Source organism: Eleginops maclovinus, chromosome 9 (genome assembly GCF_036324505.1).
Source record: "Eleginops maclovinus isolate JMC-PN-2008 ecotype Puerto Natales chromosome 9, JC_Emac_rtc_rv5, whole genome shotgun sequence".
NCBI classification, from domain to species: domain Eukaryota; kingdom Metazoa; phylum Chordata; class Actinopteri; order Perciformes; family Eleginopidae; genus Eleginops; species Eleginops maclovinus.
In genome coordinates, this window is record NC_086357.1 from 1069150 (window position 1) to 1086688 (window position 17539).

Here is a 17539-nt window from a genome sequence, read left to right on the forward strand (position 1 = left end):
TCTGTAAACTCCATGGCAGCTGGTTCCCTGTCTGACCTTTGTTACCTTTAATCTTATACAGCTTCTCTTGCTGTCTGCAGTTGTATAGAAAAGGAAATTCCTCCTATGAGATTGTTAGATTTAATTCATTTTTAGTGGCATTAAAAGGTTTACTATAAAACAATAAATGTATATACGCACTTTTTTAAAAACATTTTAATATATACAAATGAGATAAAAGGAACTTTTTGTATATATGATTTCATTTCTTTTTACTTTCTTTCGATCAAAGCAAAGGAGGAAGGCGGATTTGAATAGCTCTTAACGTCATTAACAGTACAAAAAATAATAATTCAAGCAGCACAAAATTATTTTTTTAGAATTATGCTCCAACCTTTACTTTTTTTTTGTACTACTAAAAAAATCCACATTCCCAACCTGTCATATTTGTGACCTTTTAATATGAAGCAGCACTGTGTTTTCCTTTCATCACCGATCATGCCAGTGCAATTGTTACAGACATGAAATTTGAGAAACCAAGACTTAAAATGTAACACCTTAAAACTACATTTTATCCAGAATTCACCACTTCTAATATTAAAAAGGTGCCAAATCAGGTTTGACTACACACACATGGTCACTGATTATCTGATCAATTTTAGAGGTCAATTCACAGTAACCAAATGATGAGGTTTCACAGCTAAACAACCTTTCCCCCAGAACCTAGTATACTCAGAGATACTGGTTTAATATTTAGTTAAAATAATCATATACAGTTATTTTTACCCGAGTAACATTTTCATTTTAACGTTTTAATCCTGGAAGAATAATATTTAACGTGTGATTAGTTTTTACTTTAGTAAACCATTGGATTACTTCCCCCAAGACTACGTCATTACCCTCCACTAGCCAACGCGCAGGGGCGGTGAGGAAGTGTTTTCATACACCTGCTGGAGAGAAAACGGAGGGTCGCACTGGTAAACACATGACGCTGACTGATGTTTTGCCGGTTCAAAATGTGTATGTTTAGTCTAGGACGCTGCTCCGACTCAAAAACACAGATGAGCACCACCGCTTTCATTTATAACTTTAGATTTCAGGTTCTAGCTATCATCTTTAGCTGCCGGTGGGCTAACGACAGCTAGCTAATGTTAGGAACTCCGTCAGCTGCTCTTAGCAAGAACAAGGGCGGAAGTGCTCAATGTCCTCCTCAGCGTTGACGAGTTAAATGTATTAGCTTACTGAAGAAAGGTTTAAATAATGGGGTTTTAATCATCTGATGGATAACATATAGATACATATATTTGGGAGATGTATTCATAGACTGGTTATGATTCGCGGTTGTTTTATTTTGAAGTTTCTCACAGGAAGTTGGGAAGTCGTGTAACTTGATGTCGTTTATCAGTTGAAATAATAGTCCTTATATAATAGTCCAAAACGATGAAAACAGCCACACACAACTGGTTATCGGTTTGTTTCCTTTACGTAGTTGATGGTTTCCATAATGTCTGTGTTGCTGTAAGGAAATCTTATCTTCGACTCTAGAATCTGATGTAATCTAATGTCTCATACTCCCATGTCTCTGTATCCCAGCAGCAGCAGAGTGGAGGTGTGTGTGGTGATGAGACTGTGTGTTTGAGCTTCAGGATGGAGATCCTGGTGGCCAAGCTGCTCGGGCTGTTCGGGTTATTCGGCCTCATGCTGGCGGGTGTGCTGGTCCCAGTGCGTCTCCTGCATGCAGACTCCGACCAGGCCCTGAGATACAGGAGAGCTCTGTCTCTTTGTAACTCTTTCGGAGGGGGGGTGTTCCTAGCCACGTGCTTCAACGCTCTGCTGCCCGCGGTCAGAGAGAAGGTAGTGACACATACTGCATTAAGTACAGTTTGTTTAAGCACATGTTTGATATTACTCTTAGCCTACTTGTAACTGTTGCCATTGTATTGGTTGCATAATTTGTATAATTTGTTTGCATTTTCTGAGACCAATGTCATTATTGAGAATTTATTTAAGTTGTATTTGTGCATCACGTCATTTAGTACTAGTTGAAGGACTTTTATTTTGAAAGCTCAGTTGGGCTGCTCTCGCGTGATGAGTGAGACTTTGACACCAGCAAGCAAGCAAGCAGCTAGCACCATATGCGCCAGTGTTTAGTGATAAAAAACGAACAGATTTGAATGATGGTAAGGAAGACCCAAAGACCATTCCCTTTTGTAGCATGCAGCCAAAGAGGTATGTTTTGTGTCTGCCTATGCTTCCAGGGAGTTACACTACTTATTTTATTTTCAGCACCTTCCTCAAAAATAATTTCAACTGTTATTGTCTGTACAAAATATAAATTGATGTTCTATAATAACATGTTTTGTGATTAAAAGTGACATACATTTAAATGAAATCTCCATGGAAAGTATTATATTTTTAGAATACAATTATAATTTGGAACACATATAATATGAAATACAAATACAATATGGATGCCCACCTTGTAATGTCTAGTTAAAAAAACAAACAAACACATTCTTATACCTCTAGTACAGGGTTGTCCAAACTTGTTTCCCTGAAGGCCACATACAGAAAGAGATACAAAGGCCCCTCATTAGAGGTATATCGCCTCATAAGTGAAGTTATGAGTTAGCGAAATCAATCAAATGTAGGTTAATTACTCTTGATACCTGAATATGCTTTAAGAAACATCACAGCTCTCTGTTGGGTTCCTTTTATTTTGTGGGCAGCTCATTCCTTAAAACAGAAGCCTTAGATTGCTCATAATCAGAGGAAATACAACAGGTTTATTTCAAGCTAGTTATGCAAATACGTTATTGGGCTTTTTTTTCAACTATGATTTCATAGGGATGCACCGATTGAAAAAATGTCTGCCGATGTTAAGAATAACAACTTTGCATAAGGCAGCCTATCCCTTTAAGAGAGAGAGTGGGGGATACGTGTGTGCATGTGTAAGAGCGAGAGAGGTTGAGCGAGCCATAGTAAGTTTCTGGAAGTTAACGGGAGTAGCAGCAAGTATAACAAAGTCACAAATATAAACAACGGCCTCCCAAAAACACTGAAGGATGGATGGATTTAATAGGGCTAACATCGGCCGATGTCTCACCGATGTATTGGTGCATCCCTTTTTCAACTTTGAAAATTGGTCTTATTAAACATAAATACTACTGTGTAATATTTTATTTTTTACATATTAAGGAAGTACAATATAAGAAAAGCACAAGTTTCAGGTGTGGGCCACATTCAATTATACTTTTAGCATTTGCTGCGGGCCAATTAAAAGTGGGCCGCGGGCCGTAGTTTGGACAACCCTGCTCTAGTATTTGTTCTTGATTTATCTGTGTTTATAGTAGGGGTGGGAATCACTAGGTTCCCCACAATACGATACTATCGCGATACTTAAGCCACGATACGATAGTATTGCGTTTCTACTAGTGATGCACCGATGTGAAAATTGTGTCCGATACGATAACCAACCTTAGTATTGCTGTTATGGCCGATACCGATATTTACGGGTGTCGATATCTCTGTATAGAAAACACTTTTTTATGATAATCAAATAAAGAGCTATTTTCCCAAATGTTTTTTTTTTTTTACTTTTCTCATTAATTTTCAGAAATGGTTGATATTTTGAAACAATTTTAAGGCCAAAACATGTTAAATAAAAATATTTTTTTATATAAAAATTCATTTTTATAAAAGATACAAGTGTGTCCTGAATTGACACTATGAATAAGGCAACCCTGAGTATTCTCAATAAACATCCAACTCACTTGAGACCAAATCACTGTATTCTGTGAACACTGTACAACAGTTAAAAACTTTAAAGTACATTAGTAGGCCTTAAATGGCCAAAGCCAAAAGTATTGGTGTATATATAAGCATGTATAAGGTAAAATGTGAAAATGGAGCCAGAATAAACTGGTTGAAGTTCTCCAGTGGATAGATGGTGAAACAATTGATAAGATTGTTTCAGCATCTATCCACTGGAGAGAGCACCTACCCCATCATTGGTCAGCCCAGTAGACTCATTACAGGCCTATCACTGAATTTTAGACAAGACAGACTATTGAGATGCACCCATGTTAGCCGTGGTGTGCACCAGCAATCCTACAAGTTTCAATAATAACTATGGACCGCAGTTTTTCATGAGATTTGACTGTCAATAAATGATCTGATCACACAAACAAATTTGAAATACTTAATTTGAATAAAAGACTATTAAAAGATTATCTGATACAAATAGTATAGTAACCTAGTAGCCTACCTGCACACTCGTTAGACCTGTTGCCTGTTCATCCGGCTCCTTTTCCTCCAGAATTTCATCGAATATGTCCAGGAACGAATGCCCTTCACTTGGCGTACACATTCTCTTTTCTTCTGGTTCAGCGTCTTCTGCGTCTGGTGTAGGCCCATCTGTGGCATTGGCGCTGGTAGTCGCTGACGATGTCATCTTGTCCACTTCTTTCTCTAGCTTATTTTTTGCCAATTGCTTGAGGTCTGCGTCAAAGTAGCGATCTTTGTATCTGGGGTCCAGGATTGTTGCCAAGTAGTAGAGTTGCTCGGAGAAAGTGGTTTAGAATCTCTTGGTCACGGCTTCAAGCAGTGCAGACTTGGTTGTTTTCACCCCACTGTCGGTTTCGGCTGTCTTGTTCAGAAAACGCTTGAGTGCCACAACAGACAGGATCACGTCAGCAGCTGTAGCTGTATGCAAGCTAATCTCTCTCATCAACTCTTGAAAGGGTGTGCCAGGAGTGTAGTCATTTTGTCAATGAGACTCCACTGGTTTGCGTTGAGAAATACAGGCAGTCCATGATCAGCCTCGTACACAACCAATGCGCGCTTCTGTTCCAGGAGAGTTCTCATCATCAGGAATGTGCTATTCCAGCGCGCCGGGACATCCTGTTGTAGCATCTTTGTCTTTATTCCCGTGTCTCTCTGGATGTCTCTCAGCCGAGAGGTACCAAGGGGGAGCTTTTAAAATGTCTGACTATTTTTCTCGCTATAGCCAAAGAGTCAATGACGCTTCGCTGGCTTAGTACTGCATCGTGCACTGCTAACTGCCTCAAATGAGCCATACAGCCCAGGCTTTTAAGACCACACTCCTCCATCGCCTTCACCATATTGCGATACTGGCTGGCTATGGCGATACCTGGCTATGGCGATACCGGCTATGGCGAAACCTGGAATAAAAGAATAAAAACACGTTTAATCAAAGACACGTTAGCTAGCTGGCACATGATATAATACATGGGTTTCTCGGCAACGTCACGATACGATGCGCGCAAGTTTCGGGGCAGAAAGCAGCTGAGACCCCATAGAGAAGCATAGAGAGACTCTGAAATACTTTTTGCTGGGCTGTATAATGAAAGGAAAAGCCCAAGAGCTACACACATAAAGAGGATTTACTTCAGTAGCCACTACGATACATAACAGTTTTTCACGTGGCATAGGAAAACACAGACAAGGGTTGTTGTATATCGTTTGGGTCGTGTCTACTCTAGTAGTAACTGGTAAGCAGATTAGCATCGTCTGCTTGCTAGCTAGCTGACGTAAGCAGTCGTACACAATTCTAACGTTGAAACAAGGTAATAACACACCTAAACTGTATACTCACCACACCGAGATTGTTGGTTATCATACTCAACTTTTCTGGTTATGGTGGTTGTAGTGTTCTCGTGCAGTGTGTCGAAACTCTGACTAAACACTGAGTTAAACCGTAGCCAATGAGACAAAGTCGTAGTAAGCTTGACCTTTTACTTTCACTTCTTCATCAACAGACAGTGAAAACTGCAAATACAATAATACAAAAATATTGTGTCTATTTATGACAACCTTATGACTAACATCACGTTATGCATAGTTATAAATAACAACAGAAACTGTCCAATACTGAAATGAGGCATTCTGATTGACAATTGCATCACTTTTTAGCTTGTATACAACACATCAAACAGTTTTTCGAACTAAATCCATCATAATATAACATCTTCAACATGTCCTTTAACAATCAAACAACTCACGGCATTGCCACTCTGATGCCTCCAAGTGGATGCTGATTGATTATGTTCCGATGCACATGTCGGCCATCCTTTCTACCCAGCTAAGTTCAACAGGAAGATCGCCGGAAGAGACTGAACCGGAAGTGACTAAACCGGAAGTGACGTCGTCGCAAAAACTAAAACAACAAAATAATATTAATTTTTACATTAGCTAATTTAAACTGTAAAGTAATTATTTAAGAAATAAATGTAATAATATTAAATGCCTGGAGAGGCAACACACTCCCCGCCTGACCTATGTGAGGTCACTTAGAACTTGTACAGATCTTAAATATAGTCTGTCTATCAGTCTTTAGGAAGGAGCAGAACAATTTCTGCAGTCGGCCGGAGAAAGGTTTTGACCTTGCCTTGGTCAGTTGTTTTCACTTTGACCTTCCTTACATGTCCATCTTTCCCAGGGAAAGTGGCATTGACTCTGGCCATAGGCCAATAGTTGCGAGCGGCCTGCTTGTCCCTGAGCAGAACCAGATCTCCAACCTGAAGGTTTCTTCGGGGCACTGTCCACTTCTGTCTGTGCTGCAACGAAGGTAGGTATTCTCGACTCCAGCGGGTCCAGAACTGGTTTGCAAGGGCCTGGACTTGCCTCCATTGTTTTGTGTACAGGTCTTTGTCGGAAAAGTCTCCGGGGGGAGGTGGAACCCCCGACTTTTGTGTGAGGATCATGGATGGAGAAAGTATGAAGGGCTTCTCGGGATCCGTAGACACAGGTAAGAGTGGGCGTGCATTCATGATCGCTATGACCTCCGCCATTAGTGTGCATAGCACTTCATGGGTCAAGCGAGTGTTTTGCCGTTGAAACATTGAATCGAGGATTCTTCTGGCAACGCCGATCATACGCTCCCAGGAACCTCCCATATGAGAGGCGTGCGGAGGGTTGAATTCCCAGCTGCATCCTTGTTCGCTGAGGTATCTATGCACTGCCTTGTCCATCCCGAGCTCCTTGCTTGCTCCAACGAAATTGGTTCCGCAATCGGATCTGAGCTGTTTAGCCGGGCCTCTGAGTGCGAAGAAACGTCTGAGGGCATTTATGCAACTGGATGTGTTCATAGATTCGATTACCTCGATGTGAACAGCTCTGGAGCTCATACAACTGAACATAATGGCCCAACGCTTGCTCTCTGCCTGTCCTCCTCTGGTGCGTCTGGTTGTAACAGACCAGGGCCCAAATACGTCGAGGCCCACGTATGTGAAAGGAGGGCAGATTTCAAGTCGTTCTGAGGGCAGATCCGCCATTTTTTGTTCTTCCAGCTTTCCACGTAGCTTGCGGCAGGTTAGGCATTTGTGGATTACTGAGTTGATGAGCTTCTTGCCTCCCAAGAGCCACAGTCCTGCTGCCCTAATCGCTCCTTCCGTTAGATGACGGCCTTGGTGTCTCACCTGCTCATGGTGATGCCGTGTGAGCAGTAGGGAAATGTGACTTCCTTTGGGCAGAACTATCGGGTTCTTCTCTGCGGTAGCAAGATGAGAGTGCTGTAGTCGGCCTCCAACGCAGATAAGGTCATCCTCCAAGATTGGGTTGAGTGTCCTCAGAGGACTGCTCTTTGGTATGGGTTTGTTGGCATGGAGAGCTGACAGTTCTTTTGCCATGGCTGTTTTCTGGGTTGCTTTAAGGATAACTTTCCCAGCTTGTGCCATTTCGTCTGGAGTCCGAGGTAAGTTACATTTATGCCAGCCTTTGCACTTGCTGTCTTGGTTTGAACGTTTGTAGGATCTTGCCATGTGTACGAGGAATGCAACTCCTCTTACCAGTGAAGTGAAGGTGGAGAAGCGCTCGAAGCGTCCGGAGTTGAGTACCGATTCCTCCAGGTGGGTAGCAGAAGTTTGTACCTGAGGTCGGATTTCTGAGTCCTTTTCAGGGTCGATTAAACTGAACCTCTCAGCTGTCTGCGTTTTCTCTGCCGGTGGCTGACACAGGAAGGAAGGTCCAGTGAACCAAGAGGTCTGCGCCAGGCGGGATGCGGGTAAAGACCTTGATGCGTGGTCAGCAGGGTTGTCTTTGGTACATACGTAGTGCCATTGCTCAGGCTTTGAGGACTGCCGGATTCGTTGGACTCTGTTGTAGACATATGTGTAGAATCGTTTTGTTTCATTACAAATATAGCCAAGCACTACTCTGCTGTCTGTGTAAAACTTAATGGCATCTAACTTCAGGTCCAGCTCATCCTGGATAAGGTCTGCCATCTCTGCTGCCAAGACTGCGCCACACAGCTCAAGCCTGGGTATTGTCGGTTCTGACAGGGGTGCCAGCTTGGCCTTACCCATAACGAAACCTACTTCAGTCTTCCCATCTTCCTGCACCACCTTCAAGTAGGCCACAGCCCCGATGGCTTTGATTGACGCGTCCGAGAACACACACAATTCCCTGTGAACAGCTTTCGTGAGGGAGGTTGTCGTATATGTGCGCTGAACGTGAAGCTGTTTCAGGTCTTGGAGGGAATCTCTCCAATCTTCCCATCTGCTTGATTTGTCTTCCGGGAGGGGTGTATCCCAGTCAGATAGTTCAGAGGTAAGCTCTCTAAGGAGGGCTCTTCCCTGGATCGTGACAGGTGCCAGTAGACCCAGGGGATCAAAAATACTGTTGACTGTGGATAGGACTCCACGTCGAGTGAATGGTTTATCCACGGTTGATGCAGAGTAGGTGAACGTGTCAGACGTGATCTCCCACAGTAGACCTAAGCTCCGTTGTGTGGGTGCAGTTTCTCCACTTAAATCCAGGTCTTTGACGACTGGAGCACAATCTTCCAGTGGAAAAGCCTCTGTGACTTCTGGACTGTTTGATACGAACTTGTGCAAGTGCAGGTTTGATTCTGCGAGAGAGGCCTGTGTTCGCTGGAGGAGGTCGATGGCTTTGGCTTCAGATGGTAGGGATATTAGGCCATCATCCACGTAGAAGTGTCTTTCTACAAACGCGACAGTATCGGCTCCATGCTCTCGTGAGCCCTCTCTTATGGCTCTTCGTAGCCCATAAGTTGCAACAGCAGGAGATGGTGAGTTGCCAAAGACGTGGACCTTCATCCGGTACTCAACAACTTCCTTGTTCACATCACTGTCCTTATACCACAAAAACCGGAGGAAGTTGCGATGGTTTTCGTGCACTAAGAAACAATGAAACATCTGTTGGATGTCTGCAAGAATTGCAACCCTCTCTTTCCGGAAGCGTAAAAGCACTCCAAGGAGGGAGTTGTTGAGATCGGGTCCAGTGAGGAGCACGTCATTGAGGGAGACGCCGGAGTACTGGGCACTGGAATCAAAGACAACCCTGATCTGATTGGGTTTCTGTGGGTGATAAACCCCAAACGTTGGGAGATACCAGCACTCCTCCCCTTCTGTCAGCGATGGTGCTTCCTCTGCATGTCCATTTGCAAATATCTTCTTCATGAATGTCACGTACTGTTCTTCCATTTCTGGTTTTCTTTTCAAGGTTCGTTGCAAGGATGCGAACCGATTGACTGCCTGCCCTTTGTTATTTGGTAAAGGCTGGCGTAGTTCTCTGAAGGGCAGTGGGGCGACCCAACTGTTAGCTTCGTCTCTGTAGACGTTTGTGTCCATTATCTTCATGAAGATGGTGTCTTCCACTGATGGAGCAGGTTCGTTGTCGTTCTCAGTACGGTTGAACACTGTCTGTCCTAGCATACTCTCTGGTGCTGTACCAGACCTGTTAAGGCTACGGGGCGTCTCCTTGACATGCATGAAGCTTGTACAGGGTTGAAAGATTGAGTGGCGACCGCTGTCTAGCACGTTTGTCTTGAACGTGTTGACTGTTGGTTTATGTACATTACCCAAGCACACTTCTCCTATCACTACCCAACCTAAATCCAGACGTTGGGCAAAGGGGGCATTATGCGGTCCGTTGACCTGCTGCCTTACCTTGTGTGCCCTAAGGACATCTCTTCCGAGCAGCAGTAATATTTCTGCCTCTGGGTCCAGTTCAGGGATGTGCTCGGCAATGTGATGGAGATGAGGCTGATGAAGAACAGCGTTCGGTGTTGGAATCTCAGACCGATTATTCGGGATCTCATGACACTCAATGAGTGGTGGGAGAGAAATGAGCACTGTGCCATCCAGTGACTCGATTTCGAATCCTTCTGCCCTCTTGCCGGATGTTTCTATGATGCCGGAGCAAGTTCTGAGATGGTACGGGAATGGTTTGCTCTTCACACTGAACAGCTTGAAGAACTCTGGTCTTGCTAATGAGCGATTGCTCTGGTCATCCAGGATCACATAGGCTTTGATGGCCATGTCCTTTGAACCCTTGGGGTAAAGCTTTGCGAGACACATCTTTGAGCATGAGCGGCTCCACTGGCCTGGACTGCAAACTTCTGTGCAGCTTGCTCCAACGACAGCAATGTCGGGATCGTCTTCTCCCTCCCCGCCGTACTCTCGTGACGGTGAAGGAGCCTTGACGGTTTGAGGAGGTGGGCCAGGGTGCATGGCTGTATCATGACTGGTGCTGTTGCATTCAAAGCACTTCACAGAGAACCTGCAGTCTTTGGCAAGGTGAGAGATGGAGGCGCAACACTTAAAACATATTCCTTTCTCTCTGAGGAAGGCCTTTCTATCATCGAGGAGTTTATTCCTGAATGTTCTACACCTTTTAAGGGGATGGGGTTTGTTATGTAACGGGCAGTTCTTGTAAGGGTCGTTGGTTGTGGAAAGATCCGTTTTGTGCACTGAGATGGGTTTGTTGGTGTTAAAGTTCCGTGAAAATGGTTTGTCAGGTTTGGTGGGTGTTGTGGTGCTGCCTTGATGAATGAAGCTAGGGTCGCTACGCTTTTTTGCCTCGTAGCTAACAAAGTTGCAAAAATACTCGAAGGGGGGGAAACGCCCGTCGCTTCCTTCTTTGTACCGTGACCCTGCGGACACCCACTTCTCCTGAAGCCCGTAAGGGAGTTTGTCCACGATTGGTCCTATCCCGCGAGAGGTGTCCAGATAGGACAAGCCGGTCAGATATCCATCTTCTTTAGCACCTTGGATCTCTGCAAGTAGATCCCCAAGCTCACGTAACTTCAAGTGATCCTTGGCTGAAATCTTAGGAAAGTTGTCCAGGCGCTGGAACATTGACTTTTCGATGACTTCGGGGGCAGCATAAGATTCACGCAACCGTTCCCATGCTTTGTCTAGAGCCAGATTGGGGTTGTTGACATGCACCGATCGCATGCGTTTAACCTGTTCACTAGATTCTTTTCCAAGCCATTTGGTCATGAGGTCCAACTGTTGGGTTGCTGTTAGGTTGACTTCGTTGGCTGCACTTGAGAAGGAGGAGTACCATGCACGATAATTCTCGGGCTTGTCATCAAACTGGTACAGCCCTGAAGTCACAAGGTCTCTTCGTACCAAATACTGTGCCAAAGGCTCCCCTAAGTTGGACGTGGGTGTGCCAGTTTGAGGGAAATGTCGTGGAGTATACGACGGAGCATGAGCATTCATGGTGGGGTTGGCTCTACTAACCTTAGCCTTTGTTTCAGTTTTAGTTGGGTCAAATAATTCTGGTGGAGACGGTTGCTTGATGTCTGCATTTTCCCTGCTGACAGGTTGTAATTGTGAATCGTCTTCCACAGGTGGATGCCATGATATGAAGCTGTCATGTGACCTTGCTTTGAGTGAGGGAGCAACGGGTAAGGGTGAGGAAGGAGAACGATTTTTAAGGCTGATCTGGGATAGAACGTATTCACTGGTGCGTTCGATTTTCCCCTTTTCGGATTCAGATTTCCCGTCTTCGATAACAGACTGCATCGCCTCTGCGTCTTCCAACACTCGAGCTGTCACTATGGCTGCGTCAGCTTCTCTATGAAGGGTTAGCACTTCCAACTCTGTGTCTAACCTTATAGTTTCCAATTTATTTTGAGCGTCTCTAGTAGCTCTTTCTGCTTCTCTAGCAGCCTTTTCCAATTTTAGCTTAGCCTCCTGGCTGGCATATGAAGCTCTCACCTTTGCTGCTTCTGCTTCAGCCCGAGCATGGGCTGCCCTTACTGATGATGCTGATGTTTTGCTGCTCCTAGCACTGCCGACAGCCGACCTGTTGCTTGTTGCCATCGCGACCACTTCAAAACATCCAATGCTGCCTTTTCACTGTAGTGTTCTCGTGCAGTGTGTCGAAACTCTGACTAAACACTGAGTTAAACCGTAGCCAATGAGACAAAGTCGTAGTAAGCTTGACCTTTTACTTTCACTTCTTCATCAACAGACGGTGAAAACTGCAAATACAATAATACAAAAATATTGTGTCTATTTATGACAACCTTATGACTAACATCACGTTATGCATAGTTATAAATAACAACAGAAACTGTCCAATACTGAAATGAGGCATTCTGATTGACAATTGCATCACTTTTTAGCTTGTATACAACACATCAAACAGTTTTTCGAACTAAATCCATCATAATATAACATCTTCAACATGTCCTTTAACAATCAAACAACTCACGGCATTGCCACTCTGATGCCTCCAAGTGGATGCTGATTGATTATGTTCCGATGCACATGTCGGCCATCCTTTCTACCCAGCTAAGTTCAACAGGAAGATCGCCGGAAGAGACTGAACCGGAAGTGACTAAACCGGAAGTGACGTCGACGCAAAAACTAAAACAACAAAATAATATTAATTTTTACATTAGCTAATTTAAACTGTAAAGTAATTATTTAAGAAATAAATGTAATAATATTAAATGCCTGGAGAGGCAACACAGTGGTAAAAGCAAATTATCCACAAGTTATCCACCATCAACAAAACAGGTAGACTGTCAAAGTTTACATGTGCAGGGCTATTAGGCTTCCAATTGCTTTTGATGGCAGTCTGTTACCTTTAGAGACAACCAGCTCTAAATCTATGTGTGTCATCGTTATTTCGGCTTGACAGCTTATAAAACACCTGATACTGATTCTTTAACTTGCAGGTACAATGCCGCTGGATAGTCTTTTTTTTTTTTTTTCTCAATGTAAGTGTAAAATAAATATTATAACAAGAGTGGAGACCCACTCACTCAGCACAGAATGCATTAAGACCAAACAACCTTTCTGCCCCGGGTTTGCATACGCACCAAACATTGTAAACAAGAAACCCATGTATAGACATAGGCTAAATAGCTAAAAAAAAAAATAGCCAGGCCTACCTGTATGCGAGCCAGGGAATTCTTGGGCATGTAACACGGCTCTCTTCATCTCGGAAGTTTTCATCGATCCACTGAGCCGTGAGGCTCAACATGCTTGTTTGGTTGAGGTCTGAACTCCAGAAGATATCCATTGTAAAACTGATGTCACTGACATTGCTGTCGAGTAACTTGTGGACGTGGGTGGCTACGATATCATGTAAGCCAGGCAGGGAGACATCCGCAAAGTAACGACGACTTGGCTTGTCATAGCGGGGCTGAGGGACCTCAAGCACCTCGCTGAATCCTTCGTCTTCCACTACTGAAAACGGTTGTTCATCAACAGCGATCATCTTTGTTATTGCCATGCTCAATGCCTTTTGCTTCGGGTGGTTCTTGTGGAATTTCTTGGCCTTTTCCAGCGCTTGTTCTATGGGGTTACCGACTGGTGCAGCTGCCGTAGCTTTCTTCCGCTGCTTGTTAGCATTAGCTAGTTTCTGATATTCTTTGTAGGCTTCGGGATGCTTGTTTTTTAAGTGGGTGATCAAATTGGTTGTGTTGAACGATTTGACACGAACTCCCCCTCGCATCACCTGGCCTTCACAATCATTGCATACAGCATAGCGAGGATCCTCTTCATACACTTTGAAGAACGACCTCGCTGCTCCCTCACCAAAGGCAAAGTCAAACTGACTTTTTTTGTCGCCTCCAGCACATACTTCGGCACATTATGTGACGTGTAAATTTATGCGCTCGTGCAAAACCAAACATCCCCGCACCCACACTCACATCTAAGCCCACACACACACGTCAAATACACAGGAATGGTTATCGGCCTATTCACATCGGCCATATTTTGACATCGGAACGATACGATATATCGTGCACCACTAGTATCTACAATATGCTAAGTACTGCGATACGATATAATGCGATATGCCACATTTCAGATTTCTTTCTCCACTGACTCCATCTTTGTTTTGACTAACTATCTGCCATTCCCACTGACTTTACCCATGGCCACGACTGCACAAGAAAGAGCTCAGCACCATCTAGTGGATTGAAAAAGCAATTGTTACCAAATACTTTAATTTGGTTTTGCAATATGAATAATTTTGTGCTGCTGGTGAGCTGGATATGTTTTGATCTTTGGTCTGTGTGTTGGCTCTCCTCAGGTGGCCGACGTGTTCCAGCAGCTGAAGATCAGCAGCGACTATCCTCTGGCTGAGACGATGATGATGCTCGGCTTCTTCCTCACAGTGTTTGTGGAGCAGTCTGTGCTCACCTTCAGGAAAGAAAAGCCGTCCTTCATCGACCTGGAGACCTTCAATGCTGTCGGGTCAGAGGCCGGCAGCGACTCGGAGTATGAGACGCCCTTCATCTCCTCTACACGTGACACCCCAGGTGGCGTCGGCAGTCACCGTTCCCACAGACACCAGCACGGACACTTCAGCCCAGCCGAGCTGGCAGGGGCGGGGCCTCTACGGCTGGCCAGCCTGGTCCTGGCACTGTCCGCTCACTCTGTATTCGAGGGCCTGGCGCTCGGCCTACAGGACAATGGATCAAAGCTTGCTAGCCTCTTCCTGGGCGTGGCCGTGCATGAGACGCTGGCCGCAGTGGCACTCGGGTCAAGCGTGGCCAAGGCGTCGCTTGGCATGAAGGACGCCACCAAGCTGGGCATCACAGTCAGCCTTATGATCCCGCTGGGGATGTTGGTGGGGATGGGCATCGAATCGACTCAGACACTGGCAGGCAGCGTTGTGTCGGTGGTGTTGCAGGGATTCGCTGCTGGCACCTTCCTGTTCGTCACCTTCTTTGAGATCCTCTCCAGAGAGCTGGAAGATAAACAGGACCGGCTGCTCAAAGTGCTTTTCCTCGTCCTCGGCTACACCGTGCTCGCCGCACTGGTCTTCATCAAGTGGTGAACCACAGGAAGTGCTCTGACACACACAGCAATACCAAAAGACTTTACTCCATAAAGGCAGCAGAGTCCAGCTGTGCGAGGCAGAAACATCTGCAGCGGCTGGACCAACACTAACTCTTTATTGTCTTCAGCTTTGTCTGTCATGTTAACTGTTTAGTTAAAGTGGCCATAGAATGCATCTATCTGGTATTTTAAATTGTTCTCTGATGTCTACAAAGAAGGTATATCACTTCGGTTGATCCAAAAAATGTCCAGATGCGGTTTTACAGGCCCATTTACAACCCTATGATTTGGTCCTAGAATGAAACAAGCTCAATTGCCTTATTTGGGGCTCATTTACATAATTATGACAAGCTCTGCTCTGATTGGCTGGTTTACAACGCGCAACCCATGACTGCCTCCGAGCCCACAGAAGTAAGGGAAGTTCGCGAAAGTGTGAGAGATGAACCATGGAGGCTATTGGCATCCAACCTTACATGTTTGAGCCTTTATCGGAGGAGGAAACCGATGAGTTTGAAGAACAGCCAGTTGGTCGGAGATTGGAGAGCAACGTTACGGAGTGGTTAGTGTTAGCGTGAGTGTTTCCAGTAGCTGGTGTATGCAAATGTAGGGGCTGGACTACCGTGTGTGACGTCACACACAGGGATTGTTGTAATTCGCCCGTTTTACCGCTGTGATATGCATATTCATGATTTGCACATGAAGGAGGAAACAATGGTGTTTGAGGTTCACGGTATGTCAGTACAATGTACCAAACTCTCCTTATTCAACTATGCCAAGGGAAATAAAGTTTTACATTCTATGGCACCTGGATGTCCCATGATCCAAGGTCAAATGCTCAGATCACTGCGCCACAAGGCTGCATATACATGCTAATGTCCAGCAGTGGCTCAGTCAGTAGGGGCTTGGACTGGGAATCGTAGGGTCGCCGGTTCAAGTCCCCAAACAGACTTGAAATATGGAAAGTGGACTGCTACTTGGAGAGGTCCCAGTTCACCTCCTAGGCCCTGGTATGGTGCCCTTGAGCAAGGCACCAGACACCTCCAATCCCCCCTCTCCATTGCTCCCCAGGCGCTGCACAATAGCTGCCCACTGCTCCTAGTACTAGGATGGGTTAAATGCAGAGGACCAATTTCACTGTGTGCTCTGCTGTGTGCATGTATGTGACAAAAAAGAGGGTTTCCTCCTCCGATTATTCTTCTTCTAATGGTTGAGTCCATCCTCCGATTCTTCTTCTAATGGTTGAGTCCATCCTCCGATTCTTCTTCTAATTGTTGAGTCATATCTGATGCTTAGGTCTCTCAAGGAAGGGGGTCCGCCTGCTTTACATAGATTAGAATTTGCAATCATAGATGGAAATATGCAAGGAGGATTTACCTTCCCATACACTGAAGTATTTTACAAAGAAAAAAGAAAGGCAGATGCTTGTCAATTGCTTTTAGAAACTTTACTTTCCATCTTTTTAAGCTGGGATATGTTGTACACAATTCTTTTGTCAAATTCTAAGAGAAAAATAACTGGATACAATAACCCATGAATACTAGTAAATACTAATAATGAATAAATTATAGTGCAAGTGTACTTTTCTCCAGCTTTGAATATTTTCTGAAATTAAATAATGGCACGAAAGAAACATTTAAATGACTTTTTAAAACATTTCCCCATTTTTAAATGTTAAACACTTCTTTTCTGGGTAAGTTGCATTTTTAAAACTAAACGAGACCTTATTTAAACGCAAACATATTTTGTCCTATAATCAATAAAACTATCATTATTTAGAACTATTAAAGGTAACTGCTATACATCAAATAATATATTTTATAAGGAATTAATCTCCTTTAGGCTTTTTTGCACTTTTTTATTTCCTCAATGCTTTTTTAGCAGTTATCCCTTGTGTCCATAAACTGATTCAGACCAAAGATTCAGTGCAGGACCAAAAGCTCCCAACCATTACTTAGGTAAAAGTAGAAATACCAAATTGTACTAGAGCCAAATTGTACTGTACTTACAAGTGAACTTCCTGTTGTATCTGCGGAACGTGGAGCTTCTTTTTATTCCTTTATATGCTGCTTGGTGGTTTAAGACAACATCATATTGTATTTTTCTACTTATCTGAACAGCAAAGTAACTACAGCTTGTTAAGTAAAAGTATAATATATAATAGTATAGTGTAATTATTATAATATATCATAAAATATAAATCTAAAAGTAAAGTAGTTCCAAATTGTACCTGAGTGCAGTACTCGAGGGAGTGTTGGGGTTAATGGAAAGTCAAAGAGAAAGAAGTTTAATATATATTAATGCTTTTAGTCTGGTGTTAAATTGTGTTTCTGAATAAACCTGCTGTGTCTACACCAAGCACACAAGAGCCTTTTAAAGATTCTCATTCTCATTTATCCATCTATATCTATATATATCTATATATATATCTATCTATCTATATCTATATCTATATATAGATATATATAGATATATATATATATATA

At 43.8% G+C, this 17539-nt stretch overlaps 1 protein-coding gene across 4 annotated transcripts; it reads left to right on the forward strand.

Moving 5' to 3' along the window:
* Positions 1–75: 75 nt before the first annotated feature.
* On the forward strand, positions 76–17419 carry LOC134869689 (zinc transporter ZIP3-like). 4 transcript variants are annotated; one of them, XM_063891548.1, is made up of 3 exons: positions 76–956; positions 1620–1833; positions 14305–17419. In XM_063891548.1, the coding sequence occupies exons 2-3, from the start codon at positions 1627–1629 to the stop codon at positions 15052–15054; spliced, it is 957 nt and encodes a 318-aa protein (XP_063747618.1). In that variant the 5' UTR covers positions 76–956; positions 1620–1626; the 3' UTR covers positions 15055–17419. The 4 variants fall into 4 exon arrangements, with proteins under 4 accessions (XP_063747618.1, XP_063747616.1, XP_063747619.1 ...); XM_063891546.1 differs by having other exon boundaries at positions 1573–1833; positions 14305–16634; XM_063891549.1 differs by having other exon boundaries at positions 921–956; positions 1626–1833.
* Positions 17420–17539: the final 120 nt, after the last annotated feature.

Excerpts from the sequence above, each read along its gene's own strand:
- LOC134869689 (XM_063891548.1), top strand. The coding sequence starts at position 1,627 with ATGGAGATCCTGGTGGCCAAGCTGCTCGGGCTGTTCGGGTTATTCGGC. Across the intron at positions 1,834-14,304 it reads TGCCCGCGGTCAGAGAGAAG|GTGGCCGACGTGTTCCAGCA; the intron begins GTAGTGACACAT and ends GGCTCTCCTCAG.